This window comes from Vipera berus, assembly GCF_964194415.1.
Source record: "Vipera berus genome assembly, chromosome: 1".
Lineage (NCBI taxonomy): Eukaryota > Metazoa > Chordata > Lepidosauria > Squamata > Viperidae > Vipera > Vipera berus.
In genome coordinates this window covers 299182741-299210515 of record NC_138202.1, presented here as the reverse complement: position 1 = coordinate 299210515, position 27775 = coordinate 299182741, and the positions used below count along the sequence as shown (strand labels likewise).

The 27775-nt window shown below is 39.0% G+C and overlaps 1 protein-coding gene across 2 annotated transcripts in view; it reads left to right on the top strand.

Annotated features, from left to right (window-relative positions):
- Nucleotides 1-27775, top strand: part of BTBD9 (BTB domain containing 9) — a 141488-nt gene that overhangs the window by 100986 nt on the left and 12727 nt on the right. For both annotated transcript variants that reach the window (XM_081315251.1, XM_081315252.1), the window contains exon 10: nucleotides 26993-27071. In XM_081315251.1, coding sequence (XP_081171377.1) covers nucleotides 26993-27071 — 79 coding nt within the window. The remainder of the gene's footprint in view (nucleotides 1-26992; nucleotides 27072-27775) is intronic.

Sequence of the window (27775 nt, the reverse complement as noted above, 5' to 3'; positions counted from 1 at the left end):
GGGAGGTTTGGGGAGGCGCCCAAACCTCCCCAAACGTCGGCAGGTCTGCGCGGAGGAACGGAGACCTGGGGAGGTTTGGGGAGGCGCCCAAACCTCCCCAAACGTCGGCAGGAGGAACGGAGACCTGGGGAGGTTTGGGGAGGCGCCCAAACCTCCCCAAACGTCGGCAGGAGGAACGGAGACCTGCCGACGTTTGGGGAGGTTTGGGGAGGCGCCCAAACCTCCCCAAACGTCGGCAGGTCTGCGCGGAGGAACGGAGACCTGGGGAGGTTTGGGGAGGCGCCCAAACCTCCCCAAACGTCGGCAGGAGGAACGGATACCTGCCGACGTTTGGGGAGGTTTGGGGAGGCGCCCAAACCTCCCCAAACGTCGGCAGGTCTGCGCGGAGGAACGGAGACCTGCCGACATTTGGGGAGGCGCCCAAACCTCCCCAAACGTCGGCAGGAGGAACGGAGACCTGCCGACGTTTGGGGAGGTTTGGGGAGGCGCCCAAACCTCCCCAAACGTCAGCAGGTCTGCGCGGAGGAACGGAGACCTGCCGACGTTTGGGGAGGTTTGGGGAGGTGCGCGCGCACCTCCCCAAACCTCCCCAAACTTCGGCAGGTCTCCGGACGGCGGCGGCTTGGGAGAGGTGCGCGCGATCCTGGAAGCACCGAAGCCTCGGCCGCGCGCAAGTCCTCGGTAAGCTCCGGGCGGTCACTTGCTTCGCGTCTCCTGAGGGAAGGGGGGGCGACTGGAACGGGCGTGTTTCCTTGCCTGCTGGGCGCCGCGATTTGCCCGGGGAACGCGCGGGCCCCGAATGGCAGCGTGGAGCGAGGAAGCGGACAGCCAGGGCTTCCCCGAGAGCCGCAGCCACACAGGGTATTCCTGTGTATTCAGGCTTGCAAAATGGCGGATCGAGCCTCTGCTGGCGGCAGAGGCTTGCAGAGCGCGGATCCAGCCTCCGCCGGCGGCGGAGGCTTGCAGAACGGCGGATCGGCTTATACTCGAGTCAACAACTTTTCCCAGTTTTTGGGGGTGAAATTGGGGGTCTCGGCTTATACTCGAGTCGGCTTATACTCAAGTATATACGGTATGCTACTAAAAAATTTACAAAGGAAGATACTAAACCTGTTTCATACAGGAAGATAACCAAGTAAATAAATACATCTGAACAATATCAAACATAACAAATAATAGACTCAGCAAAGTCATTCTAAATCTGCCAACCCCAAAGGCCATAATGTCTGAAGATATCAGGGTTGGAATTGTGTTGACCTTCTTAGGACAAGAAAGCGATATCCAACATGAACAATGCACTGAAGTTGATAAATCAAACTTTTAAATTTTCTTTGCCCATTCTCAAACATATTCACATTGTCTGTAAACTTTCAGACCGTTCCTAATCTTAATTGTAAAATATTGCATTTTTTTCTTCCATTCAGTTGTGTCCAGTTCTCAGAGACTGCTTGGACAAGTCCTTGCAGCTTTCTTGGCAAGGTTTTTTTCAGAAGTGATTTGCCATTGCCTGTTTTCTAGGGCTAATAGCAAGTGATTAGTCCAAGGTCATTCAGTTGGCTTTGTGTCTAAGGTGACTGATAATCTCAGTTTGTGGCCTGATGTCTTAATTACTATACCAAACGGACTCTTATTGTAATTATATCATCCACATTAGATCAATCTTTCCTCTCCTACCAACGCTGACTGGAACTTGCCATGGAGTAAGAATGATAACCACCATAATACAGTGCCTCCTTTTCCCAATCCCCAAAGCCAATCCAGAAGAATACTATAGTCGAAAGCCACTGAGAAATCCAGACAGTCCACCTCTGCCCGGAGTCCTCCAAAGGACATTGATAATACAATGGCAATTTGAAAATAAACCTCAATTTGGTTATCAGTGACAGAGAGTCATAGATACAGAACATTTATTATACACATTAGAAAACTACCACATTACATTACTTTGACATAATCACCATTCAAATTGGGGCACTTGTCATAAGGTCTTACAAGGTTTGAAATTACTTAGTCGCTCGGCGCCAAATCTGGGCTATGGCGGGGAGGGGTGATCAAAAACATCCCAACGGAACTGCTTCAAAAATTCTTGGGTGTGTCTAGCAGTGTGCACACGAGCATTATCGTGAACCAACACCACACACACACCCGACACTTGTTATGAATGTCTCACCTGAGTTTTCCTAACGTTTCACAGTAGACTTCTGAATTGATGGTTGAAGCACGCTCCATGAACTTCACTAGCAGTACTCCTTTGGCATCTTCACATTTGGTGGGATTTTCTATGGCACCAGTTCCGGTGTGGTGTTGGTTCACGATAATGGTCTCCTGCACACCACTAGATGCACCCATTTTAGGAAAGATAAAAATTCAGAAGAATATGCATGATTAGAGTGTGAAACAATTCTAATCATGCAAAGAAATATTTACAGGGATAGTACAATTATGGATGTAGACCACAAGATGGGGTCACTGTAACATCCAGAACTTACAATATATAAAATTTAATTCACTTTCATTTTTAGTGAAATATGTTGGAAAAGAAAGACAAAACCTGTATTCATTACATGAAATTATTGCAAAAAAACCCTTTGGCCAGGTTAGCAGTTAATTATGTGATTCTAGCCTCACCTGAACTCCTACTAGCCAAGTTAATTAAAGACAGTTTCTAAGATTTTCAACTGTATAATAATTAAGTCCAAATATTACAACAAGAAAGGAAATCTTTATAGATGTTTAATAAGGAGCAGAGATTCTAGGGACAGGTTCTTCCATATTTGAATGAAGAATAGAAGACAGCAATCTGAAAGTCTAGAAACAAATCTAATTTCCTGGAAATACTCATCTGTGAAAAGAAAATGAGGAAAATGCTAAAACTAAAATTAAATAATGAATTCTGAGCCCTTCAAGTAGAAAGTAAGCATCAATAAAATCAGAGTACCATATAGAAGCTGAGAGGTTCAAAAATTATGTTGGTGGAGAGAAGCCTAAATCTATTCAGACATGCTCAGAAGGCTAAGCGTTCTGTCCCAAAAGACTGACTCGGGGGAAACTTGTCAACAGGATTAAAACTGAAAAAATAACAAGTTTAAAGTAAGAACATGTTTCTTCTCATGAATAGTCAGCCAAAAGCCTCAAGGGCCCAAAGTAGAAACATTTTTAAATCCTAAGAGAAGAAAAGATAGAAGGAAAAAAGTAAAAAAAAAAAAGATGAATCTCTATAATGGGATTCAATTGTTGGATTTTTCTGGTGATCTATTTGACCTATCACTGTGTACAATTGTTTGTGTTTCAAACAGTCACCAAGGTCTAAATGGGATAACAAAGCCTGTAATTTTCATTGTATTAGTAATTGTAGTAGCTGTGTGCCATACAGCGTCATCACTGGTCCTCCATCAAAAGTACCTGCAAGATCCACCACTATACTGTGGTTAAAAGTACTGAATCTCTGCTGTTTTGGTACATGTGTGTGATGCCATGGTTTATGTGTGAAAGGGAAGGAGCTTGCATTGGTTCAGTACAAAGCTGTTTTCCTCATTTGCACCTCCCTTCCCCTCCCACATTCCCCTAAAGTGTGTGGGATAGCCCCTTATACCTCCAAAAAGTTGTGGCTGAGTTTAGGACACTGCAGCTACAGTTTGCTAAAACAAAAAAGTGAGCACCCACCCGAACTTTTCTACCTTGATTTTGAAGTCAGTTTATTCTCTGTCATACTATTCTGTTCTTTAAGTTCAAGGAGAGGACAGCCTTAGACAGTTAGATAGTCCCTGATGGGAAGCTTGGCGAACAGCTGCTTAACAGCTGCATATCCATTTTTTACTGTAAACCAGACAAGGAAACCAGTGCCATGTAGGTCAGTACTAAATTTTATTGTAATGCTTTTGTTATAGAATCTTGCAAGTCTTAACATGCTTCCCACTCCCCTCCCTTTGTCTTTGTATGAACTAAGGAGGAGCTTTTTTGAGACATTTACTAAAGGACATTTGCTCTGCCCTCTGGAGTGTTTTACAATAGTGAAATTTCAAAGCATATAAACGTTTAAATACCAGTGGTCCTTAACTGATGACCATTTGTTCAGAGGCCACCCAAAATTACAATGGCGCTGAATTAAGGGACTTGAAACTGGCTCCCAAGGTTATGGCCATTGCAATGGTCTGTAGACACAAGATCAAAATCCAGGTACTTGCCAGCCCACTTGCACTTATGACTGTAGAGGTGCTGCAATAGCCCACAGCCACCTTTCCCCTCCCCATCTGTCTCCTTTTGGCCCTCTGCTGTCCTTGGGCCCTGCTGCTCTAACTGACATTTGCTATCTTCTTGCTTCTGCTGCTGACCAGGCATGCAAGCCAGGCTTTCTTCCGAAGCTCATGCATGTAGTTTCTTCATGAGACCTGGGGAAGATGACCTCATGTGGCCAGCTGCTGCCTTGCAAAGGGCCAGGGCAGGTAGGCCTCCTCAGTGGGAGAAAGAAGATGGTGAAGGTGGCAGGGACCTTGGAGTGCAGAGTGAAGCCTAAGAGCAAGGTGGATAATGTTTTCTTCTTGCCTAATATCTCTATTCAAAACTTCCAACACCCTTGTCTCGTGCCCTTTTGAATTTTACTTGAGTTAGTTAAGTCACCATTAATGACAATTTTTGTTTGTTATCCTTTAACTTCTTGAATAAAATTCTCCACAATCCTTTTCTTCCAACACTTTAAACAAAAACCCAATTTAGATTGTCAAAGGCCTTCTCTGCATCTAAAAATATTAGAGCTGCCTGTTTCTCGTTATGATATTGTAAGTATTCAGTAATGTTCAAGACAATCCTCACATTATCCTTTAGCTGCCTTTTTTTGGCAGAAAGCTAGATTGGTCTTCATGTATATATTCTTGTAAGATCTTGTTTAGTCTTTCTGCCAAAAGTGCAGCGAAGAGTTTATTGTCTTTTTTAATAATGAAATTGGTCTGTAATTCTTTGTCTTGGTGATATCTTGACCCTTCTTTGGTAACAACACAATATTTACTTTCTTCCACATTTGGGATATCTCTCTCCCAATTCATTCATTATATCCTTTAGTGGCTGAAGAAGTTCATCCTCAAAACACTTATAATATTGGCTTGTAAGGCCATCCGGGCCTGGAGCTTTACCTGATTTCATTTTTTTTAATAGCTTCTGATATCTCTAACCCCTTCATGGATTACTGCCTTGTCGTGGCGAAGGGGCTTGCGTAATTCAATGAAGCTATGAGCTATGCCGTGCAGGGCCACCCAAGATGGACAGGTCATAGCAGAGAGTTCTGACAAAACGTGATCCACTGGAGAAGGAAATGGCAACCCACTCCAGTATCTTTGCCATGAAAACCCTATGGACAGTACCAAAAGGCAAAACGATATGACGCTGGAAGATGAGCCCCTCAGGTCGGAAGGCGTCCAATATGCTACTGGGGAAGAGCAGAGGGCTAGTACTAGTAGCGCCAGAAAGAATGAAGCGACTGGGCCAAAGCCGAAAGGACGCTCAGCTGTGGATATGTCTGGTGGTGAAAGGAAAGTCCGATGCTGTAAAGATTTTTTCTCCATAGGAACCTGGAATGTAAGATCCATGAATCAAGGAAAGCTGGACGTGGTCAAACAAGAGATGACAAGACTAAACATTGACATCTTAGGTATCAGCGAACTAAAATGGACAGGAATGGGTGAATTTAATTCAGATGACCATCAGGTATACTACTGCGGGCAAGAATCCCTCAGAAGAAATGGAGTAGCCTTCATAGTCAATAAAAAAATAGGAAAAGCAATACTGGGATACAATCCTCAAAATGACAGAATGATCTCAGTTCGAATCCAAGGCAAACCATTCAATATCACAGTAGTCCAAGTCTATGCCCCAACCACCAGTGCTGAAGAGGATGAAATTGACCAGTTCTATGAAGCCCTACAGCACCTTATAGAACTAACACCCAGAAATGATGTCCTTATCATCATGGGGGATTGGAATGCTAAAGTAGGAACCCAAAAGATAACTGGAATAACAGGCTAGTTTGGCCTTGGAGTACAAAATGAAGCAGGGCACAGGCTGATAGAATTTTGTCAAGAGAATACGATGGTCATAGCAAACACTCTTTTCCGACAACCCAAGAGACGGCTTTACACATGGACATCACCAGACGGTCAACACAGAAATCAGATTGACTATATGCTCTGCAGCCAAAGATGGAGAAGCTCTATACAGTCAGTAAAAACAAGAGCAGGAGCTGACTGTGGCTCAGACCATGAGCTTCTTGTTGCAAAGTTTAGGCTTAAATTAAAGAAAGTAGGGAAAAGCGCTAGGCCAGTCAGGTATGAATTAAATCATATCCCTGTTCAATATACAGTAGAGGTGACAAATAGATTTAAGGAATTAGATCTGATAGACAGAGTGCCTGAAGAACTATGGACAGAGGTTCGCAACATTGTACAACAGGTAGCAACCAAAACCATCCCAAAGAAAAAGAAATGCAAGAAAGCAAAATGGCTGTCTGAGGAAGCTTTGCAAATAGCTGAGGAAAGGAGGGAAGCGAAAGGCAAGGGAGAAAAAGAAAGATATGCCCAATTAAATGCAGAATTCCAAAGAATAGCTAGAAGAGATAAGAATGCCTTCTTAAATGAACAATGCAAAGAAATAGAAGAAAACAGTAGAATAGGGAGGACCAGAGATCTTTTCAAGAAAATTGGAGAGATGAAAGGAACGTTTCATGCAAAAATGGGCATGATAAAGGACCAAAACGGCAGGGACCTAACAGAGGCAGAAGAGATTAAGAAGAGGTGGCAAAATTATACAGAAGAACTATACAAGAATGAGCTTAACGTCCCTGATAATCACAATGAGGTGGTCACTGACCTCGAGCCAGACATCCTAGAATGTGAAGTGAAGTGGGCCTTAGAAAAGCTGAGCAACAACAAAGCTAGTGGAGGTGACAGTATTCCAGCTGAGCTATTCAAAATCTTAAAAGACAGTGCAGTAAAAGTGCTACACTCAATTTGCCAGCAAATTTGGAAAACTCAACAGTGGCCACAGGATTGGAAAAGATCAGTTTACATTCCAATTCCAAAGAAAGGCAGTGCCAAAGAATGTTCAAACTATCGCACCATTGCACTCATTTCTCATGCTAGTAAAGTTATGCTTAAAATTCTACAAGCTAGACTCCAGCAGTATGTGGATCGAGAACTACCAGAAGTATAGGCAGGATTTCGAAGAGGCAGAGGAACTAGAGATCAAATTGCTAACATACGCTGGATCATGGAGAAAGCTAGAGAGTTCCAGAAAAACATCTACTTCTGCTTCATTGACTATGCTAAAGCCTTTGATTGTGTGGATCATAACAAACTCTGGCAAGTCCTTAAAGAGATGAGCATACCAGACCATCTTATTTGTCTCTTGAGAAATCTATATGCGGGCCAAGAAGCAACAGTGAGAACTGGACACGGAACCACTGATTGGTTCAAAATTGGGAAAGGAGTCCGGCAAGGCTGTATACTGTCGCCTTGCCTATTTAACTTATATGCAGAGCACATCATGAGAAAGGCAGGGCTAGATGAATCAAAAGTTGGAATTAAGATTGCCGGAAGAAACATCAACAACCTAAGATATGCAGATGATACCACTCTAATGGCAAAAAGTGAAGAGGAACTAAAGAGCCTCTTGTTGCGGGTGAAGAAGGCGAGTGCAAAACTTGGGTTGAAACTAAACATTAAGAAAACCAAGATCATGGCATCTGGCCCTCTCAATTCCTGGCAAATAGATGGGGAAGAAATGGAGGTAGTGACAGATTTTATTTTCCTGGGCTCCAAGATCACCGCAGATGGGGACTGTAGCCAAGAAATTAAAAGACGCTTGCTCCTGGGGAGGAAAGCCATGGCAAATCTAGACAGCACACTAAAAAGCAGAGACATCACACTGTCAACAAAAGTGCGTATAGTCAAGGCTATGGTCTTCCCAGTTGCAATGTATGGCAGTGAAAGCTGGACCATAAGAAAGGCTGAGCGCCAAAGAATTGAAGCCTTTGAACTATGGTGCTGGAGAAGACTCCTGCGAGTCCCTTGGACTGCAAGACGATCAAACCGGTCAGTCCTAGAGGAGATCAACCCTGACTGCTCTTTAGAAGGCCAGATCCTGAAGCTAAAACTCAAATACTTTGGCCACCTAATGAGAAGGAAGGACTCACTGGAGAAGAGCCTAATGCTGGGAAAGATTGAGGGCAATAGAAGAAGGGGACGACAGAGAATGAGGTGGCTGGATGGAGTCATTGAAGCAGTACGCATGAGCTTAGATGGACTCCAGAAGATGGTAGAGGACAGGAAGGCCTGGAGGAACATTGTCCATAGGGTCGCGATGGGTCGGACATGACTTCGCAACTAACAACAACGATATCTCTAAAGTAGTTGTTGGGTCATTCATAAGTTGTCTCTGTGATAATTTAGGTAACTGCTGCCTTAAAAGATATTCGTCTATTCTAGATATGTCTAACTCTTCTTTTTTATACAAGTTGGAATAAAAATTATGTATCTAGATACATTGACTGCTTGTCTGTGGAAGTTAAACCATTTTTAGCCCTTTGTACACATGACACAGACAGCCACAGTGAGCTTTTTGGTGTATACAGAATGCTCTTTCCTGTCCATCCAAATAATTGAGAGAAGCGGCTTAGAACTTTATACTTTTGCTTAGTAATAATTTGTCATGGCATATGATGTAACCTTTTGGTTAATTTCAAAGAAATGTTAAATTCTGGCTTTGGAAGCAAGAAATTTTCAGAAGGATTTAATTGACCAATTTTTGTCAGCCACGTAAAATAGAAGAAGGAGCCCACAAATCTAAAATTAATCATCATTTTTTGCTGTGAAATGCCACTTGAGAAAACACACCCTTGCCTGACCAAATAAATACTTAAAGCAGTTAAAATAATACATCTAGCTAGTGAAATCACACTTTCATTTACTTGGAAAATGTAGCGTACAAAGTTTTATATTCCATTTCTTCTTTTAATATTTATAAATTTTAACCAATATAAATTATGGGATTTCTGAAGCTGAATAACTATAGTGAAGTCCAAAATGTAAAAAATGTTTTTCAACGTGGTGTAATACATCTATTTAGTAACTGGATTCAGCATTTTCCTTAATTCATATTGCCATCTTTAAAAAGCTGTCAATGTTAAGGTTGCATGAGTCTTAAGTTTACACAACCTCCTAGTCTAGCAATAAATTAATGGCCTGCATAATTTAAAATATAAATTCCTGCTTATAGATCAGTGAAAATTCACTTAATATGCTAAGTCATTAGGACATTAAATATTCAACTTTTAACTGTGGAACATATGGTTTATTATATGGAATTTTTCATGGTACAATGAAAGGAGATGTAGTTTATTGTAATATATTAATGCATTTGTTGCAAGACATAATTTTCTCTCCCTAAGTTGCTATAAAACGAAAATACAAAACTCTCATTCTTTATATATTATTATATTTCTTTTGTCTCATTCACCATGTACTGGTTATGAATTTAAACATTATATTTCAAGATTTCAAAGAGTGCTCTTATTTTCAGTAAGACCCGTTCAGTCATCCATATACAAGGTACTTTGAATCCTTGGCAGTATGTCATAACCGAGAATTAGTAAATGTAGCATTTTGCTCTTGAAATCTAAATAAAATTCATGAGCAATTTGGCTTATTCTAGAGCTGAGAAAAGTACATAGGAATAATTCAAATTGGAGTGTTCTGTGGAATTCTCACAGATGCTGAGCCCAAAAATTTAGAAAAGGATAAAATGGTAAGAATCAAAATTGATTTTAAAAAAACCCCAAAAACTCACGGAATACAGTAGTTCCACCATTGCTGAGTTTGGGAACTAAAAAACCCAAGTCATCAATTATCTATCCCTTTAGGCAGAAAGGCAGTATGCAATTAAAATGATGGTGGTGATGATGGTGATGATAACGACAATGACAATACAGTACAGATATTCCTCTGTTACAACCCCAATTGGGACTAGAACTTCAATCACTAAGTGATGTGGTTGTAACGTGAGATGTCACAGGATCACATCACTTAGAGACTACTAAGTGGACTACTATCTATGGTAGCAATAAGAAATCTCATTTCTTCTCTTATTTTTTACCAACCTTCTGTTATGCATGCTGTATCTCCTTATTAAAAACCAAAAAAGCAAACTGCTACATCTCTAACTTGAGCAGTAATACAGATCATTCTGTTCCCTTCCTTCCCATCTTTTTAACTGTAAATTATTACTATTATTGTAAGTATTTATTGCTTCAATTTTTTATTGGCCTTTAATATTTATGAGCCGCCCAGAGTCACATGTAGGCGAGGGATGGCATACAAATAAAAAAAACACCAAGCAAACAGACAAACAGATATAGATCTAAAAATATTTCCTCTAATTCTATGAAATGTAAAATAGAGAGAAAGGGGGATACAATGTTGCAGATTTCTCTTCATTTTGCTGCTGGTTAAGGGCCTGCAGTTGATAGGCGAGTCTAGAATATTTGACAACGGGATAGTCCACAAAAAAGCTTATGAATGACATAATGGATTTTTTAAAATTTAGATCAGCGAAACATTTTTTTAATTTTTATTCAGTAATTCATTCACTTACTACATGGCACATCAATCTGAAAATATGCATGTAGTTCTCACTTGGAATTCTCTGAATTTAATTGTTTTCTTGCAGGCATTTCATTACCCAAACTAGGTAACTTTGGTGCACTTTGTTCATGATAATCTTCATTCCTTTATTTATATGGGAGCATAAAACTTGTATCTGCTCAGATGGGGGGATGATTCCTGACTATTAAATAGACATTTTCACTGTAATGTTTGAAATTTTCAAGTTCACCTTATGAATCAAACCTACATGAATGCAAGATTACCGCTGTAATATGTAATATAAACTAAATTTTTAAAAACAATCGTAGTTGTATATTTGATACATTATTAAACAGGTTTGGTGGAAATTAGTTATTGACCTTTTCCAATAGTTAGACTGTTATTTTAACTCAAAATATCATATTCTTTTAGTAATAAGAATTTTTGTAAGATCAGGAGAAGACATTCTGTTTTTTTGGCAAGTCATGCTGCACCTAGAGCCGTGGCCACAGGGGGCACACAGAGCCCTCTTTGTGGGCACACGTGCCATCGCCCCAGTCCTAGGTCTTCAGCTGGGTTTTATAAAAACTTTTTGCTTTAGGCCTCCACCGCCGTGTGCAAAAAAAAAAAAGAGGTTCAATCAATCAATCAATTTCAACTTCTCACGGGGAAAAAAAAAGATCTCACAAAGTTGGAATTGATTGACTGAACTTTTAGTCCCACCCAGTCTGCTGTTACCACCGCAACCACACCTACCCAATTGGCCACACCCACCCAATGGGCCACGCCCACCCAGCACCCGACGATACATAAGTGGGTTTTGGGTTGCAGTTTGGGCACTTGGTCTCTAAAAGGTTCGCCATCACTGACCTAGAGCATTGCAACTAGTTCTAAACACTGCATTTTAGACACGGTGGCACAGTGGTTAGAATGCAGTACTGCAGGCTAATTCTACTGACTGCCAGCAGTTTGATTTTCACTGGCTTAAAGTTGACTAAACCACTAAGAGAGGGCTGTAAAGCACTATGAAGTGATATAAGTGCTATTGCTATTGCTAGACTGACAGACTGGAGTGTCCACAGGCGAACAACCAAGATGATAAGAGACCTGGGAAGGAATACAACAAAAGCTTAGAGAACAGGCCTTGAAAGGTAATGAACTGTTCTTCATTGGAAGTATTTAAACACAGACTGGATCTATCAGATATATTATATTAATGGTTTTCTGCACTGAGCAGGATATTGGACTGGATGATCGTCAAAGTTCCTTCAGTTCTTACATTTTTTAAGTTAAGAGTAACTCAGAAGTACCTTACGCCAAATATAATTTCCCCTAATTATTTTTTCAAGCACCCTGAGAATATTAACGCATAATTTTCAGAATTAGAGCATGTCTATGTTTGAGTGATAATGTAATAGTTAACAACAGCTGTTTTATCACCATAGAAATTGCACAGTATTATCTGTTAAATGTGAAACTGGGCAAAAAATTCCCAGATGCATAAATACATGCTATGCTCTCTTGTTCTAAGAAAAATATTTTGGAGAAGTATGTCCTAATTGTCCTTAGAGCACTAAAATAGAGAGAACTACAGATAATGTATATCAATTACATGTAACACTCTTCAGAAAGCAAAATAATTTGCTTCCAGTAAGGATTGATGTCGAATTAGATGGCCCTGAAGGAGTGGGGACAGCATTGCAGCATAGTTCAATGGTCAGGTGGTGAATTCTGGCCAGAAAAAGGAAAGATTGTGAGATTGTCCATTTGCACTCCTGACAGTTGCTCCTCTTGATTACATTGCAATGATTTTTGTCATTGACTTGTGAGTAGAGCAGTTGGAGTCATTTTTAACCAAGCTCACAGCTCTAATGTACCCTATATGGACGTAAGCTTCACCAAGCCTCATTTCTTAATCACTTCCATCGTTTTTGAAAAGTTACAAACAGACTAAGGGGCCAGACTAAGAGGCTAATAGGATTTTGGAATTAATTATGTGAATCCTTCCTGTGGGAAAATGCTGTTGACTTGAATTCTTAAAAAATAAAGGTTAGGGTGAAAGTTTCATCCAAACTTTTTTTTTTTTAAAGGATTCAATCTTTCGTTCCAGATGCAGTATTGCAGGCTAATTCTGCTGACTTAGAACGAAAATTACAGTTAAAAGATTACATTTAAGAGTACAGCTTTTCTAATTTTAAGTAATGAAGCAATTGACAGCTTCCCAAAATCAGTTGATTTTTTTCATTGCTGTGCAGTGTTTTATATCTTAGTTAAAACATTGATTGCTATCGAATATTGAAAATCATAGTTCATACTAACTGCTGATCTAAGTCTTTTGAGTGTTTTAACATCACCCGTCTGACATAATGCAGTTAAAATTGTACAGTATTAAACTATTGATTCATTCTAGAGAAGCTTTTAGCAGTATAAATTAAATACATGAATCATAGAAATCAAAAAATAAAGGAATTATTAGGTCTTCAATTTTTCCCCTGTGAGGTTATTCTATATAGTATATTTCCTAATGTTATATTATCAGTCTGGCTTCATAGGTCTCTAATGATACGGCTTTCATTGCTTCCCATGAACAACTAAATCCTAATTTAAAAGGTAGTAGTCTCTCTCTCTCTCTCTCTCTCTCTCTCTCTCTCTCTCTCTCTCTCTCTCTCTCTCTCTCTTCAGGGCAATTCATTATTTTTTTTCTTTTCCATCTCTAGCAGCTCCTGTTCCTTTGTGAATTTTACATTCTAGAAATACTGAACTTGCATACTTTCATTCGAATAGCAATAGCACTCAGAGTTATATATCTCTTCACAGTGCTTCACAGCCCTCTCTAAGTAGTTTACAGAGTCAGCATATTGCCCCCAACAATATAGGTCCTCATTTTACCAGCCTCAGAAGGATGGAAGGCTGAGTCAATCTTGATTTGCAACTTAATACCATTGATACCTGAATAAATGGTAACTAAATTAATGCTATTTTATTCACAGTGATTACAGTTCAGTAATTGTTTTGAATTATCTTCTTCTAGGTAAAGGAAACAAATTCCTCTATCAGATTATGATGATAGCTCCAAATTTATCTCTTATCTGAAAGTACAATTAAGACTTATAGCTGATGCAATCTTTCCCTAATTCCATTATTTACTTTATGTGTTTTCGTCCTCTCAGTGATTAACCAGAGCTAAAAATTTATATCATATATTTCATGTTAACACTAATATGGACTTTAAATCAGAATCTGAAGGTACTTTAAACATCAGTGTCAATATGAAATAATATGATTGTGTGGAGAAATATGCAGTAGGTTGATGTCCAAGTGCACTTTGAAGTATACTTTCTTGGAAGTAACACACATTTCTTGTTAGTTAGGTGACTTTGTTTCTTAAGTTTGTCTTAGCCAAGTAGGTAGAAAAAGAATTATTAGCAAACTCAATTCCTGCATTTTTGATAAATGTGGGTACATATTTATCAGTAACAATTGTACAACTTGCTCTATTCCTTAGAGGTTTGAGATATCATTTAGGCAGTTTCTTTGACTGCACACACTCATACACACACACACACACACACACACACACACACACACACACAAACACATACAGAGAGAGAGAGAGAGAGAGAGAGAGAGCATACAGCTTGAGTTAGGACCAATAGGGCTTGGTGAATACTACTAAAAAGTTCCAGCTTGCTTAGTACTTGGATAAGACTTCACTAGGGAATCCCAAGACAGTTATTTATACTTCAAAATTGAAAAGATATCCCAGAAGAAAGCAATTGCAAACCACTTCTGAATTCTGTCAAAAAGATTACATGAACCATCACCTTCCTAGTGTTATTCCCATAGGTGCAGAGTCTGCTTTTCGGATCAATGAACACCATCTTGCCTGATCAAATGCAGCTCCTGGGTCGTCTCTGCATTTTGATGGAGGTGGCTGTAGATCCATTGGATGCAACAAAAAAACTGACTGGCTTGTCACCTGGGCTTGATGTCAGAGGAAGATTACATGAATGTGCCCAGAAAATAATCAGTTGTTGAGCTTGACTTGCTTCACTTTTTAAAAGATATCACCTCAGATAATTGTTGGATTTTGTATTTTTAAATTGAACATACTGTAAATTGACATTTTCTTTTACTTGCTGAGTTATATGAGGAGCTATGGGCAGTAAGGAAAAGTGCTTATAAAAATAACCTAACCAGGTGAGACATTTCCTCAGATAACCTGGACCTGTGCCATGAAGGTCTTTAAAGGTGATAACCAACCGCTTGAATTGAACCTAAAAGCAAACTGGCAACCAGTGCAGCTCATGGAACGGAGATGTTACACGGCCACCCTAGGGGCCCCAAGAATTGCCCACATGGCTGCGTTCTGTAGTAGCTGAAGCTTCTGGATACTAACTCCCATGTAGAACATGTTGCAATAGTCCAACCATGAGATCACCAGAGCTTGAGTGACTAAGTGCGGGGACTCCCGATCCAGGAAGGGGCACAACTGGTGTACAAAACAAAGTTGGGTAAAGGCTCTCCTACCCATGACTGCCACCTGCTCACAGAACAGGAGTTGTGAGTTCAAGAGAATCCTCAAGTTGAATACTGGTCTGTCTGTAGTGCAACCCTATTCATAACTAAATATGTCAAAGTCCTGGAATCTGGAGCTCCACGCACTCTAGCATTCAGTCTTACCAGGTTTCAGTCTAAGTTTGTTGTTCCCCATCCAGACCCCCACTGCCTCCAGGCACCACAAGAGGGCAGCATTATTAAAATATTGGCAGTTGTGGGGCTACTGGACTGAGGGAATTGTTGATATCTGTGTTTTATTCTTTTCAGCTAGTAGAAGTTGTCAGTGGATAAAGAAAAATTCAGTAGTTGGATTTTGCTCTACTTTTTACACATTTTCTTCTGTTTTATATTTACCTTTTTTCTGTATTTTCAAGCATGATAAGAACTTTATAGAAAAATGCTAGGAGCTGAATCCAGATTTCATTAAATCTTTTTGATAGATTTTCTGTTGCAATAAATATGCATTGTCCATTCTGATTTATTTCTGTTGTAAATCACTGAGCATAAAACATCCAGATTTACCCCAAAGTCCCCTCATTGATTATTGCAGTCCTGTAGAAGTATAAAATGAGAGCCTCAAATTCATATATGGTATGTAGATATTTTATGAGTAGAGTCTGAATCATATAAGCAATCTGTAAGGATATTTCTTGCCTACAATATTATAACAATACCTTAATCAGAGTGAGCATTGGAAAAAGTCAAAATGCAAAACTTGACTGAGTAAATAGGGCCCAACATGGGCTCATGTTTTCCTGCCATGTAAGCATGATGAAACCAGAGTTATCTTTATGAACCCAAAGCAGATTGGGCAGCATCTGCCACTCCCTGTGTTGCGGAATTCCATTTCCCATCAGCATTTCCAGCAAAGGCATATGGAGAACCATACATTGCCCATTCTTTGGCCAAATGGCCAAAAATTGTTTCAAATTGTAGTTTGAAAGAAACATTATTTTGCAAGTCGAGTATCACAACATTGGACATATTCCCAAAGTCATATTTTATTTTAAAGCTTTGTTACTTTTTTCTTGCAATTCACAATTAAAAATAAATTATAGCTGTTTGCTTACCATTTTTTTCCTTTTTCCCCCTTCCTTCTTTCCTTCCTTCCTTCCTTCCTTCCTTCTTTCCTTCCTTCCTTCCTTCCTTCCTTCCTTCCTTCCTTCTTTACTTTACTTTACTTTTCTTTTCTTTTCTTTCATTTTTGACATAATTACAAATTTTCATGCTGTATAAATCTGTTATATTGAAGATTTCTGGGCTGAAAACCTGAAACATATATAAGTAAGAATGTAAGACTCTAGCAGATTCATTTTGTATAGACATGATAAGATTAACATCTTACTAAACAGTATTTACTAAACAGTACTAAAGTAGGAAGCCAAAAGATAACCGGAATAACAGACAAGTTTGGCCTTGAAGTACAAAATGAAGCAGGGCACAGGCTGATAGAATTTTGTCAAGAGAATACGATGGTCATAGCAAACACTCTTTTCCAACAACCCAGGAGATGGCTCTACACATGGACATAACCAGACGGTCAACACAGAAATCAAATTGACTATGTGCTCTGCAGCCAAAGATGGAGAAGCTCTATACCAGTGGTGGCAAACCTTTTTGAGACCGAGTGCCCAAACTGCAACCCAAAACCCACGTATGCATCGCCGGGTGCTGGGGGTGTGGTCGCCGCGTGGGTGTGGCTATGGTAGTCATGGCAGCATGGTTGGACGTGGCCAAGGTGGGGATAGCCACCTCAGTGTCGCTCCTGGGGAGGGATGCCTGTGGGGGCAGGGCAGGATTGGAGGAGATCCAGGGCTTCTCTGGCGAGTGGGGCAGTGGGAGGCTCGTCCTGCAGGGTGAGGTGAGGCAAAGGAGGGGGCAGGGCATGGGTGCCATTGCCATGGGGCAAGGCGAGGCAGGGGCTGGGGCTCGTTGCAGACAAAGGGTGGCTCCGGTGAGGAGAAGGAAGAGGCTTTAAGCAAGCTTAGCAACTGGAGTGGGGATTCCCCCAAAAAACAAACGTGCTTCGTGGGTAGCCTCAAAGCACGATAGAAGAGACCAAAACCTGCTACTGAGCATCTATTCTAGAATTATCTGAAGTACTGGAATATGGTAAAAAGTAACTATTTTTTCATCAAATGATGCGTGATAAACTAGTATAATAACAAAAATATTACGAAACTTTGCTGGTGTTAATCTGGCACAACACAAAATGCTTAGGTTTCTTCCTTACCAATAGTTTAGCGTTTTGGAGTTTCATATTCCATAATTCAACTTACCTTCTAATTAAAAATCAAAATGGACTAACAATATAATCCTATCAAGTTTTCAATTCTCCACATTTTGAATTTCATTATTTTATCTCAGCAATGTGGAGAGGTTTTTTTAAAAAATATTGTTTCCTCTTTGGGTATTTGGCGAGAAGATCACATTTTGCTCCCACTCTTTGTCATCTTCTGCCATCTCCATTCAACACATCTCATGCCCTACCAAATCTGCTGTGTTCATTAAAGGATGTGTTCCCACGGCAGCCCACTTCAGCCATTGTACAAACAGATATATGACTGGAGATTCAGAAACAGACACTCATCCCTTTCCAAAAATACACATATTTTTTTCTGAACCACATCAGAAATCATGTCTCCTTTTAATTCTTTATTTATTAGGTTCACAGATTCAGAAGTCCTTCAGAAGTTCATAGTGCCCTATACAGCATTACATACTCTCATTTTTGCCTACAATAACTGTCTAACATTGGTCGGGCTGAGTGATTAGTTCAAAGTCATCCAGTAAGCTTCCATGGCATGACGTGAATCTGGTTGGTCCACCACATTAACTGAAGTCCCAAACTGCGGTGAATCTCTAATGGACAGAATTTTGTCTAAAAAACTATACAGTGAAAAGCAGTTTTTGGAAAATATTCAACTACCTTTACAGAACAAGGGTTCTGAAAATTAGAAACCCTATGCATATAAAGTAAATTTGATGCAACAGTAGTTGATACAATCTTCAACAAAGAATGTTTCCATTTTTCAGATAATTTGAGACTTGACCAATTTCTTGCTAAACTTTCATGTGATAAAACTGCTAATGACTCTCCTAGACCCCCATTAACCTATAGGAAAATCTGATCTCATGAACTGTAATGGAATCATGATTTGTTTGTTTGTGATTAATTGTGATAAAATTTAATGCCCATTATAATTGATATGTGGGACACGGTGGCTCAGTGGGTTAGGACGCTGAGCTTGTCGATCAGAAGGTCGGCAGTTTGGCGGGTCGAATCCCGAGTGCCGCGTAACAGAGTGAGCACCTGTTATTCGTCCCAGCTTCTGTCAACCTAGCAGTTCGAAAGCAAGTAAAAATGCAAGTAGAAAAATAGGGACCACTACAGTGGGAAGGTAACAGCGTTCCGTGCGCCTTTGGCGTCTAGTCATGCCAGCCACATGACCACGGAGACGTCCTTGGACAAGCACTGGCTCTTTGGCTTTGAACTGGAGATGAGCACCGGCCCCTAGATTTGGAAACGACTAGCACGCATGTGCGGGGGAACATTTACCTTTACTAATGTTAATATTAAAAAAGGCTATTTCAATAGCATCCTTTTAAATTGTAATTATTATTACAAATTAATGGCTGGTTGCTTTATCACTTTAACCTTGATGTATCTGAAGAGAAATTTCAGGGAAAATTAAACAGAAATGTGAATAATTCATTTCATTTATATTCTGACATTTTCTCTGGGTGCTACTAGCTGATCAGTCAAGTATTTAAATGACAAAAACAATTAAAGTTTTAAGGAGCAAAAAAACTTTTATAGACAATTTTCATCCTTGATAATTGTATTCTTTTTTGTGTCCCGAATAAAACAGCAGAAAGCACGAAGATTACACTTTGAATTGACTGGATGCACAGAGCCATGGAATTTCTTAGTGACAGCTGTTGCTGTTTGAAAGATGAAAGTACTTGGCCCAAGAGTCTGTTTATGTGTTTGAGCAGAGAAAGCAATATTCATTTCAAGGAGCTCTGAGACAGACAGATTCTGAGAAAGAGAACGCAAAGGATAATTATCTAAATTATGTTCAGGCTATTATTGAAGACGAATATAGTTAAAATGTAATTAAATATGACGGGCTCACAGGATGCAAGCATGACTTTGGAATGCTAATCAACAATTATAGCTCTCCTTGGGGGACTGAGGCAGAACAAGAGAGTTGGGAGGGATGGCTGAGGTGAAATATGGAGTATTAAATAACATACCCTAGGGCTGCAACAAGGCTAATTTCTTTTAAAAGATGAAGCTGTGGCACTGGGGGATTTGTGCTGGTTGTGCATCATGCAGTGTTGCCTTTTAGGTTTAGGACCCTCATATCAGCATAGGCCCTTGATTGCTGGTCTTGTCAGCAAAATGTAAGCCTCAAATGAAAATATTGATTTCCCTAATTATATACTTTTCGTTTTTATAAGTATACATATTGGAAGTTCACAAATCCAAGCAGATACATATTGTTGATCTTTTGGATAAGATCTTCATCTCTATTTTCTCTCTATCATTTGTAGTAGAAAAAGTAGTCTATTGTCCATTGCTGTTTTATTAAACCTACTAAACAAGGTTTTTACTTGTTAATGGTTATTCCTGGAACAAAGTAGCACAAAGAATTAGCGACACGAAGGATATTGAATTTTATAGTGCATAAAAACTGTATAATAGGCTTTGTCCATTTGTAAACAAATTCAGTTCAGTCTTACAGTTCAGTTTGTAAATGAAAAGGTTTCATGGACACAGTGAGCATGCATTTAATACATCTTCTCATTCTGTGTTTCTAGCATGTAGATATTAATATTAAATCCCTAAATTCACTTTTGTTTGTTTTTATATAGATACTGGAAAGACTCCAAATTCACAACACCAGGAATCAGAAATCTCATTTATTTTTAGTAGTTCAGGTGCTCCCTTGAATATTTTTACATGCCACCTTGAAAGATAAAATTGTATCTCTTCAGGTTTATTTTAAATAGTTTCTTTTAAATAGTCCATGGATAAATACATTTTCCTTCTTACTGCATAAACATTTCTAATTTTGCTAATTTGTATGTTAGGTTTTCCTCTAGAAAAGCGCATTTAGAATGACATATTGGAAATAAAAAAACATGCTCAAATTCAACTGATTGATTCAAAGATAGACAATTAAAATCATAATCCTTTACTGTTGAATTTGTAATTACGTAGATTATATAAAGTTGATAACCCGTAGTTAAGAGCTAATCTTCAGGACTTGGTTGACTGAAAATTGTCTTTTATCCTAAATTATTTATGCCCCACAGAGCTTTCTTGGTTAGAATGTATATGGCTCCTACTGCCTACCAGAGATAGAAAAGGCTCAGTTAGAATTTTGAGTGCTTCTTATGAGAAGTACATCTTTGCACTTTGGCATTTTAGGAGCTGTAATTCTTGTGGTATCCAATTAGATGGGCATAATGCCAATGGCAATATAGGCATTTTTCTTGTGCAAATTGGTTCTGTTCTACTGCATTCTGGTATTAGGTAAATAATATAGTAGAAGTTCCAGTATTTGCTACAGAAATTTATCTTCTCTTTAATTTAAAATATTATTTATAGGCTTGTAAAAGGATATAACTCTGTTCTTGTCTACGAATGTTCTACATAAGCCCCACCCCCACCCCTTTTTTGGTAATCAAAACATTTCAACTACAGAGAAGTAGTTTTGTAGTAGATGGCATAAAAAAATTTGGGCTCTAGTTATAGCTGATTTTATAGTTTTATAGTTTCCTATCCCAAGAAAAAACAAACTCCAAAAATAAAGAGAATGATAAGGCAAGCCAGTTTGGTAACACAGCTAGGCCTCAGGCTGGAAACTGAGAGATTATGAGTTCTAGTCCTGTCTTAGGCACAAAGCCAAGTGAGTGGCCTTGGGTCAGTCATTTTCTCTCAGCTCTAGGAAGAAAGCAGTGGCAAACCATTTCTGAAAATCTTCCCAAAAAAACTGCAGGAAATAGACCAGGCAGTCACCAGGAATCAATACTGACTTAGGAGCACTAGAAAAAGTGTGGCAAATTCAGGAAATTTAAATTAATTTAGTCATATATTGGAGTAGATGTATTGAAATCAGTGAGACATAACTAATTTACATGTTTGCTCTGTGTATGACTGCATCCAATGTACCTAAACCTTTTCTATCCAGCTATATACTTTTCTAGCAAGTCTGCTAAAGCAGAGATCCCCAACCTTTTGGGCCCCAGGGACCAGTTCTGTGGAGAGAGGTTTTTCCATGAACCGTAGGGTGCGTGATTTTGTGCGCTGCCTGCACCTTGTGGACGGGGTTTTGCTTCTTTGTGCAGACCGGTTGCTGCCATGCCGTGGCCCGGTACCACTCCATGAACCGGGGGTTGGGGACCCCTGTGTTAAAGTTTTGCCTTAATAAACCAACGCTATCAAAATAATGTTAGAACTAATATAGATAGCATTAGGTAAAGGTTCCCCTGCACATGCGTGCTAGTCGTTTCCAACTCTAGGGGCTGGTGCTCATCTCCGTTTCAAAGCCGAAGAGCCAGCGTTTGTCCAAGGACATCTCTGTGGTCATGTGGCTGGCATGACTAGACGCCAAAGGCACACGGAACGCTGTTACCTTCCCACCGTAGTGGTCCCTATTTTTGTACTTGCATTTTTACTTGCTTTCGAACTGCTAGGTTGGCAGAAGCTGGGACAAGTAACAGGCGTTCACTCTGTTACGCGGCACTTGGAATTCGACCCACCAAACTGCCGATCTTCTGATCGACAAACTCAGTGTCCTAACGCACTGAGCCACCTCGTCCCTATAGATAGCATTAGAAAGACACAAATGTTGCTGTACTGTATTCATGTGATTTTGAGTAGAGAACAATTTTTGTGTGTGTGTGCCTATTAAGATACTAAATTCCTCCCTGGTGCAGCTTAATCACCAAACTGTCTGCACCCCTTCCCAATAGTTTGGGAATGTTTCAAAAGACTATGGGATGGCTTGGGAATTTGAAACAAATAAAGCAACAAAAGTTGGTGTCCTGAATGTATAAAAATGGAATTATTTTCTGCTTCACTATACTTATGAAGCCCAATGGAATTAAAAGAATAAGTATGCAAAAAGTCATAAAAAGTTTGCCTAGATCAGGTTAACACTTTCTTACACCTTTTTGCTATACTGTACAATATTCCAGCTTAAATCTTGCTATAAATGTAACTAACAGTATTGCAATTGTTTCAACATTTTCCTTTCCTTTTCCTTTTGTTATTTAGTAGTATGTAAATATCTTTTGAATGCAATGCTATCCAAATGTTAACCTCCTTCAAAAGTTCATTAAATTGCTTTAGCTGTCATTTCTTTAATTATATTAAGCTGTATTGTACATAAAGTTTGTGATTTTATTTTCAAATTGATTTCAGGAGAAAAGATAATCTGATTATACTGTATATTAATCCAGTGTAATGTGTACTGTTTTATAAAATCCTCAAATCTTCTTTCTCTTTTGTTCTTGAGAGAAGAAAGAGGTGCCCAAAATTATATTTGGCTAAAGGCATGATCATGAGCTTTTCCAGCACCATAAAAGAAAATAACATCGTGCAACAGTTTAAAAATCATTATGTTAGGTCCTTGAAATACTGCAAGTTCTACATTGCTGATTCCTTCAGTATGAGTAATTACATCCTTTTTGTTAATAAAATTCACACATTATGCTAAACTGTAAACACAGTTTACAGTGTTTTTGATTTAATATGATGCACAAACCCAGTTGTATAGTGTGGAGAACACAGAATTGTAATTCAAGCTAAGAAAAAAACACAGTTCTTTTCTAAAATAGCAGAGGAGGAGGAATCAAGAAAGTCCTAGCTTTGAGGCCCGTAGGAATAAATTCACCCCACCTTTTTGCCATAATTATCATTTCTGTTTGAAACCTTAGGTTTTCAAAAGCCAGGTCCTTTTTTAGTACTGCATAAGATAGATTCTGCTTATTATTATCCATATTTATCTCCAGAATAACTAGGCTCAGTTGAAGAAATCTGATTTCTTCCATTTATAGCAGTTACAAGAAAAGGAAATTTCAACAAATACTTTTATGTGGGATAAGAAAATTTGTACTTCCTACCTCTTCTGAGCAGTTGTTAGAACCATAGAAATTCTTGCTCTTCGGGACTTCTGGGTGGCGCTTCAGCGGTGAGGATGGTCGGATTCGACCGCCGGACCTTCGATCCTGTTGAAGCGGTGGAATAGCCGACAATCAGCTGTTCTGCCGCTCGAAAACCCTTCCCCTCGGGCAAAGAGGGGAGGGGGAGCTTCCAGGTAAGGGTAGAGCTCCCCTAGAGCCCCAGAACATTTGTTCTGGGGCATGAAGGGTGAGAGCCCCCCCCCGAAGTCTGGGAATGCTCCGGACGAAGGACTCTTCTGCTTTAGCAGAACAAGACGCTGAATCCACTCCTGCCAGATCTGATTGACATCTTGAGTGACGGTAGCAGCAGAGCTGATGCAGGAGCAAGATAAATATCAAGTACAAAGCTTTAACTCAGAAACTCAAACTTTCTTCCTGCTCCAATGATTGTTTTGAAAGAAGGGGAAGATTGCGCCTGACTGATTTTTTTTTCTTTTTAACAAGAAGCAAAAGTGTTTTTCTTTAAAGTAAAGTGACTGTTTGAACTGAGTTGGAATATGTAAAATGAACTTTTAAACCTTAAAAGAGCTATTTATAATTTGGAGGTGCTAAAAAGTTATTTTTAAAATTTGGTTATTTCACAGTTTAACTACAAAGTAATAAATGGACTAGAAAGTGAAAGTGTGTATTGAAAGTCATTAGTTGCAAAGATGGCTCCCAAACCGTATAGACCCGTTTTTAAAAGTGTGGAGGCATTGTTTGTTCAGCAATCTGGAGCGCAGTCTTTGAAGTTACCTCCCGAAGCTGCTGCATCTGTATTGACTTTAAAAGATTTACAATATGCTCTAAACGATGCCTTAAAAATTCAGTCTGAAAAAATATTTGAGAAGGTGGCAGAATTTATTGGAAAGGAGAGCAAGAAAATAAGGTAGGATACTTTGATGGCACTTCAAGTGTTTTCAGGCTGTATTGAGAATCTGGATGAATGTGTGAAAGAAGTGAAACAAAATCTGATGTTGGAGGCTAAAATGGGTGAAGTGGAGAATAAGATGGGAAAACCTGAAGATGAAATGATGATGATGCAATATAGAGATATGGAATTCGCCCTGAGGATCAGAGGTTTGAAAGAAAATCCGCAGGAGAATCTGGAAGAGACGTTGGTGGATGCCCTGGCACCTATTTTGGGGTTTCAACTTGAGGATTTTTTTGGAAAGATAGATAAAGTATTTCGTGTTAATTCTTGGATTGCTAAACAAGGGAAACTGCCAAGGGATGTGGTTGTGTATTTTACAAAGAGAAAGATTAGAAATGAGATCATTCAAATCTCTTATAATAAAAGACTTAAAGTGGCTAATCAGGAGGTTTTGATTCTGAAAGAGATTCCTCCAAGAATTTTGAGAAAAAGGAAAGATTTTTTCTTTCTGACAGATGAATTAAAGAAACAACAGCTTCGGTTTAGGTGGGAGATACCAGTGGGGATTGTGGTGAATTATTCTGGAGAAAGATATTGTCTTAATACAGTAGAGAAGGCACGTGATTTTTATTCTAATGTATTGAAAGCAGGCTTACCATCATCCTCAGAAGAAAAAAAAGGAAAGGAAGAAGGAGAGCGACAGTTACAAGAAATAGTTTCAGAGGCTGTGCAATCCTTGGCTTTATTTAAAGATTTTAAGATTCAAAGAATGACACGGGCTGCATTTAGATTTAAGGAATAATAATAATAATAGTAGTAGAGATTAATGGAGGACTTTGATAGAAATAAGATTTAGAAATGGAACTTGTTAAAGAATGTAGGATAATCAAGATCTAATAATGGTGGATATTTGGGGATGGTATTTACAGTACCGTATTTTCTGGCATATAAGATGACTTTTTAACCCATGAAAATCTTCTCAAAAGTCAGGGGTCGTCTTATACACCAGGTGCTGAAACTTTAGGGACAGGGCTGGCTGGAAAACCTGGAGCGGATCTCCCATTTGGTCTGCGCAGGGAAAGCGGGACCAATTGGAGAAGAAGCTGCAGTCTGTGATTTTTTACAGGCTGGGGTCTGGGCGTCTTTCCTTCTAAAGTTGAAGAGCAGCTGCAGTCTATCCCATCTTGAAAGGCAGGTGGGGAATGCAGCAGTCAGAGCAACTGCTTAGCTCTAAGGACACATTTGACTCAGGAACTGGGTGGGTTGGCTGGAAAACCTGGAGCGGATCTCCCATTTGGTCTGCGCAGGGAAAACTTTAGAGTGAATTAGGAAAAGTTTAATCCACTTGCACTGTTTTATGTTTACATGTTTGATGACAAACAGCCTTATGTTTATAAGTGACAGTTTTCCTACTAAGTACCTGCATGTCATAAGCATTTGAATTAAAATTACCATATTAAAATTAAATCTGATGTTTTTAAATTTTTATTTGGTGTGCGTTGGAAGAGGGGTAGTCTTATACGGCAAGTATAGCCCAAACCCTATAATTTAACAGGAAATGTAGGGGGTCGTCTTATACGCCCAGTCGTCTTATACGCCGGAAAATACGGTAGATCTTAAAAATTAGTATGTATGTATTTAAACTATTAGTCTAAATGTTGAAGATGTGGCTGTGATGATGCAATGTATTATTATGTATGGTTGAACTGTAAAAGATTACAATTTTAAAAGTTAAAGTATTTTAGTGGAATATGTAAGATCTTTAAGAAAAAGTTATTTATAACTAATAACTATAGTAGAATATTTGGTACTGTTATATTGGAAGAAGGCTGATTTGTTTATTATAGAAGAATGGATTTTGTAAGTTTTGAATTAGATAGAAATGGTAGAATTTGGAATATGTGAAGAATATTTGTAATGGAGATATATTATGATGTTTAATGAGAGTTAAAGCGCGACTGGATTTAAAGTGTAATTATAGTTAGTATATTTTAGATTAAGATGGTGAAAATAATACCATGTATTCTGCTTTGGGAAGTCAGGGGGGGCTGGGGGAGGTAGGGGTATTGGGTGGGTTAGGGTATGGGTTAGGGGTAAGGGAGGGGGGGATGGGGTTTATGTTCAAAAATGTACTCTAAAACTTTTTAATAAAAAAAGAAAGAAATTCTTGCTCTTCGTTCATTCAGTTCTACTTTTATTTTGTTTAAAAGTGAAACTAGCACCAACAAAATGTGGCAACTGCCAGCATTTTAGTTGCTTCCACTTGTGGAACCTGATATTAGAAGTCGACGAATGGCATGTGCTTGAAATGATTGAGTTTTGCTTAAACGTTTCACTATTTCTTTTGCATTGTTCTCTTATTTCATTTTCCAAAAATACAGTACACTAATATACACTTACCTGAGTACAGGTGCATTGTTATTTTGAATTTTGTGTTCTATGCTTCTGACCTGAGATGATCTGCTTTTCTGATTTTAATTGTTATATAGTTGTTAGTCTCTCCCAGAAAGGTCATCCAAGCAGTGAACAGATAAAAATAAATGTTCATACTAATGCAAGAATATGTTGGCTTTGTTGTTGTTGTTGTTGTTAGTTGCGAAGTCGTGTCCGACCCATCGCGACCCTATGGACAATGTTCCTCCAGGCCTTCCTGTCCTCTACCAGGCTTACTATAGAAAAAAAATTATCTTAAGTTTTATATAAAACAAGCATGCAATTTTTTTCATTTTCTGTATCCCTTTTCTTTCTTGTGCAGATCCTGGCAACTTGTAACTTTTGATAGACAACCAGCATCTTTTATCAGAATTGTTGGCACTCACAACACAGCTAATGAGGTAATGTAATAGATTAAATTCTGTGGCATGCTGAACACTTGAGATATAAAACATGTCACCCAATTATCCTTACTCAAGACTGTACAAGTATTAACTTCTTTCTGTTGAAAGAATCTAGGGAAGAAGAAAAAATACTTCTTTTAATGAAAAAATACAGAATATATTGGGGTATATACAAAATCACTGAATGTGTATACATATACATAACACCACTTAAAGTTGCTGAAAGAAACTGAAAAAATGCTAAAAAACACTGGCTTAGAGATGGATTGTCATGGATAAAATCTGTCTATTTGGTCTCTGAGAGTTAGCACTGCAAAACCAATGCATCACCTGTGCAATTTAATTTGAACAAAAATATTTCCAAATATTGTTTAGAAAATCCTCAGGAGAAATAATTTACTATACATTATCGTGAATCGATCATTTAGGTAGTGATACAAAAAGTATTCTAACGACAAGCTAATTTAATAGGAAGCAACCTACTCTCTTTATTCTAAGTGTTGCCGAGGATTCCATTCATCTTTCCAAGACCAAACGAAAGGATCTGAATATGAGTAACTGCAATTGGTGACCACAGCAGATCAGTGATTTTGTTGTCAAATCAAGTGTTTGCAGACAGAGGAGCTACAGTGGCTGAAATTATTTCTGAGGTTCTTCAGAGTTAGAAAATTTTGTTTTTCTTTTGCCTGTTGCCACAAGCA